The sequence below is a fragment of the Salpingoeca rosetta genome (genome assembly GCF_000188695.1).
Source record: "Salpingoeca rosetta unplaced genomic scaffold supercont1.113, whole genome shotgun sequence".
Lineage (NCBI taxonomy): Eukaryota > Choanoflagellata > Craspedida > Salpingoecidae > Salpingoeca > Salpingoeca rosetta.
In genome coordinates, this window is record NW_004754821.1 from 1 (window position 1) to 4,087 (window position 4,087).

The 4,087-nt window shown below is 59.1% G+C and overlaps 2 protein-coding genes across 2 annotated transcripts; both read left to right on the top strand.

The window, feature by feature from the left end:
- Positions 1–123: 123 nt before the first annotated feature.
- PTSG_11490 (uncharacterized protein) lies at positions 124–1,323 on the top strand. Its single transcript, XM_004987426.1, has 3 exons — positions 124–342; positions 601–759; positions 985–1,323. Exons 1-3 carry the CDS (start codon positions 247–249, stop codon positions 1,111–1,113), a joined length of 384 nt encoding a protein of 127 aa, XP_004987483.1. The 5' UTR covers positions 124–246; the 3' UTR covers positions 1,114–1,323.
- A 188-nt stretch (positions 1,324–1,511) lies between these two features.
- On the top strand, positions 1,512–3,935 carry PTSG_11491 (DEAD-box ATP-dependent RNA helicase 26). The gene has a single exon (XM_004987427.1). It carries the CDS (start codon positions 1,639–1,641, stop codon positions 3,583–3,585), a length of 1,947 nt encoding a protein of 648 aa, XP_004987484.1. The 5' UTR covers positions 1,512–1,638; the 3' UTR covers positions 3,586–3,935.
- Positions 3,936–4,087: the final 152 nt, after the last annotated feature.

Sequence of the window (4,087 nt, forward strand, 5' to 3'; positions counted from 1 at the left end):
GTGTGTGTGTGTGTGTGTGTGTGTGTGTGTAACTGGAAGTTGCATGTGCCTACATCCCATTTATCGGGCGTGCTCTGTCATGAATGGACCTCACACCACCAAACCAATCGACCACCACCATCAGGTGCGCCCGCGTCTGCGCTGACGACGCCGGAGGTGTTCCACTCGCTCATTGACCTGCCTGAGTCGTTCAACGAGGTTGTGATTGAGGGGTGCGACAAGAAGTGCGCGCACACGGGCCTGCCCATGAAGGAGCCTGCCCTGTGTCTCCTCTGCGGCACATATGTCTGCTTTGCTTCGCCGTGCTGCACGCGCCAGCAGCGTTTCCTCAACCGCACCATGGTTCGTTCATCACTCGCGCGCGCGTGTCTGTATATGTGCGTGTGGCTGTGTATGTGTGTGTGCGTGTGTGTGCGTTTTGGTTTTGGGTGAACGTGTGTTTGTGTCATGTTTTGTCGGTTGACGTTCATTGTGTGCGATAGTTGTAGCTGTTGGGCTGTTGGGCTGCTTGAGCTGTATTCCTGCCCACCCACGCACTCGATGCTCTCTTGTTCCCCCCCCCTCACGCCCCCCCCCATCTTTATCATACGCTTCCGATAGAACCATGGTGGGTGCACGCTGCATGCCAACGAGTGCACGGCTGGTTCTGGCGTGTTCCTGTTGATCAAGCACGGATATGTGCTGGTGCTGAGCCGTGGTCGCGGTATCCTCCTCCCCAGCCCATATGTTGACGAGCACGGCGAGCCAGACCCAGGCCTGGTGAGAGAGTGAGAGAGAGAGAGAGAGAGTGTGTGTGTGTGTGTGTGTGTGTGTGTGTGTGTGTGTGTGTGTGTGTGTGTGTGTGTGTGTGTGTGTGTGTGTGTGTGGAAGAGGGGTTGAATGCGTGCGTGTTTATCGTGTTCCACTCTGCGACTAGCTGCCCTGGTGCATACATTTTCTCATTCATTGCATTTACCCTTCGCTCGCTCATCGCACTCCCCACAGCGCCGGAGCTGCCGCCTGTTCCTGAACCACGGCAAATATGAGCGGTTGCAGCAGCAGTACCGCGAGCACACGACAAACCCGGCCTTTGATCCCCTGCGTGAGCTACCGGGCCGCTGGATCGCCATGTGAGCGCGCCCGATTCCCCCACCTGTGTGTGTGTGTGTCGTGTTGTGTGTGTGTGTTGTGTTGTGTTGTGTCGTGTCATATTGTGTGTGTGTGTGTGTGTTGTGTTGTGTTGTGTCGTTTGTACTGTGTGGCGTTGTCTCGTTTCCCTTCCTACTCCCCTCACCACTCTCTTACAAAAGCATGACGATGACACAAAGTTTGTGTGAACATGTGCTCAAGACGTGCTGGGAGCTCCGCAGCTGCAACAATCACACACACACACACACACACACACACACACACACACACACACACACACACACACACACACACACACACACACACACACACACACACACACACACACACACACACAAGCGAAGAGTGCGCTACAATTTGTGCTGTCGTTTTCAATTTCAGCATTTCCGCTCTTGCCTCCTGCTGTTTGCCGCCGCGTGCCAAATCCACCTGCCCCACACACACACACACACACACACACACACACACACAGCACACAGCACCACACACAGCACCACACAAAGCAGCACGATGCGTTTGCCTTTGATTCGGCGTGCGCCAACCACGGCCGCCACCGCGCTGCGGCTTGTGCGCTGCAAGACATCATCGCCAGGGGCGCATCCAGCGACCTCGGTGTCGTCCACAGCACCAGCGGCAACAGGTACACAGGCAACGTGGGTGCGGGCCGTGAGCACCTCTGCCAGGGCCGATCGTGCAGCTGCCGCTGCCGCGGAAGCGAGAGAGGAGCAGCCGCTGTTGAAGGACGGTAAGCTGACGCGGCATCATCCCCGCCTCGCACGCGGCCGCGGGATCGAGTTCACCAAGGATGAGAAGCGCATCGAGAGCGGGGATCAGGCGCCCGTGCGGTTCGACGACATGAATATGGATGTGCGCTTGAAGAAGGCCCTCAAGCAGGACTTCCGGTACGCAGAGGCGTCACTGGTGCAGAGCATGTGCTTTGATTCATGCTTGAACGGCGACGACGTCGTGCTCAAGGCAAAGACGGGCACCGGCAAAACGCTCGGCTTCCTGCTGCCCACCATCCAGAAGCACTTCCGTGACGCGCGCAAGATGGCACGCCAGAAGCCCCGCCGCGTGCCCGTGCTTGTGATCGCGCCCACGCGCGAGCTCGCCAAGCAGGCCGAGACAGAGGCCGACCGCCTACTGCGCTACCTGCCGCGCGAGCTGCGCGCGCAGTCGTGCATCGGCGGTACCCCGCGTGGCGTGTCCATGAAGCGGCTGGAGCGCGTGCCACCCATGGTGCTCGCCGCCACCCCCGGCCGCCTCCTTGACATGATCCGCACTTGCGGGTGGGAGAACGTGTTTGACGACCTGCGCGTGCTTGTCCTCGACGAGGCCGACCGCCTGCTGGATATGGGCTTCCGCAAGGAGATTGAGCAGATTCTGCAGCACCTCAACGCAAGACAGAGCAAGCGCCAGACGCTGCTCTTCAGCGCGACCTTCCCGCCCGACGTGGAGCAGATGGCCAAGCTCGCCTGCCTGCAGCCGCCCAAGATGCTCGAGGTCCCAGATGCCGGCAAGGATCAGGAGACGGAGACGGCGTCAAGCGTCACCCAGCGCGCCGTGGAGGTGCAGATGGACTCGCTCCTGCCCAGCCTGCACAGCATGATCCATGCGCACATTGCCGAGCGCAAGCTCCAGCGCATGCCATCAAAGGTGATGGTGTTCTTCCCGACGGCCGTGCAAACGCAGTTCTTCTCCACCCTCTTTGAGCGCGACTCGTTCAAGCTGTACACCCTGCACTCGCGCATGCAGCAGTCGAAGCGCGACCGCATCAGCGGCACGTTCAGGACGGCGAAGGATGGCGTTCTCTTCACAACCGACGTCTCCGCACGTGGCATCGACTACCCCGGCGTGTCGCTCGTCGTGCAGGTTGGCCTGCCATCGTCCCGCGAGCAGTACGTGCACCGCGTGGGGCGCACGGGCCGCGGTGGCAGCAAGGGCGTGGCGGTGATGCTGACAACACCACAGGAGGGCACCTTTGTCAAGAGCGAGCTCAAGGGCCTTCCTATTGAGCAGCAGTCCATGCACGACATTGTGTCTGCCAACGGGCTCGTTGACGCCAGCAACACGGCTGCGGTGGATGCGATGATTGATGAGTCGCGTGCGTTTATTGCCAAGCGCTACGACCAATTGCGCAAGTACGATCCGGAGCGTGGCAGCGACACGTACCTCTCCTTCCTCGGCCATTACCGCGGCATGCTGTCCACCATGAAGATGTCGCCACAGCAGCTCGTCGACTTTGGCAACGCCTACGCCACAGATGCGCTCATGCTGCCCACACCACCCGTGCTCTCCCAAAGCATCCTCGCTCGCATGGGCCTGGACAACAAGTCCCTCTCGCGCGTGCGTGTGTCCTCGGACCGCAGGCGTCCACACGCCCACTCGCGCATGCCGCGTCGCCAACACCAGCGCCCGAGCCGTGCACGCAAGCCCCGCCCGCCACCACGCTACTGAGGTCCTGGGGGAGAGAGGTTAAGGTTGCTGCTGCTTGTTGCTGTGAGCAAGGGAGTGGGTGATTATGCGCGCTTGTGAACCGGTTTTGTCGTGTGCGTTGTGTAGTGTGCGTGTGATGTGTTGAATGTGTGTTTGTGTGCATTTGTCTGTCTGTCTGTCTGTCTGTCGAGTGTACTGGGCGTGTTGGGAAGTGGGTCATGTGAAGGAGGAGTGTAACAATGTCTCTCAGATCAGGGCGAGCTTTTCAGCTTGCATTGTGTTGCTTTTGATTGCTGCGTGCGTGAGGATTTGGTGATTGCTTGCCTGCTTGCTTGCTTGCCTGCTTGATGATAAACATGAAGGACCACAAGATACGAAGCTTGAAAGGAAGAGGCAATATGTGTGTGTGTGTGTGTGTGTGTGTGTGTGTGTGTGTGTGTGTGTGTGTGTGTGTGTGTGTGTGTGTGTGTGTGTGTGTGTGTGTGTGTGTGTGTGTGTGTGTGTGTGTGTGTGTGTGTGTGTG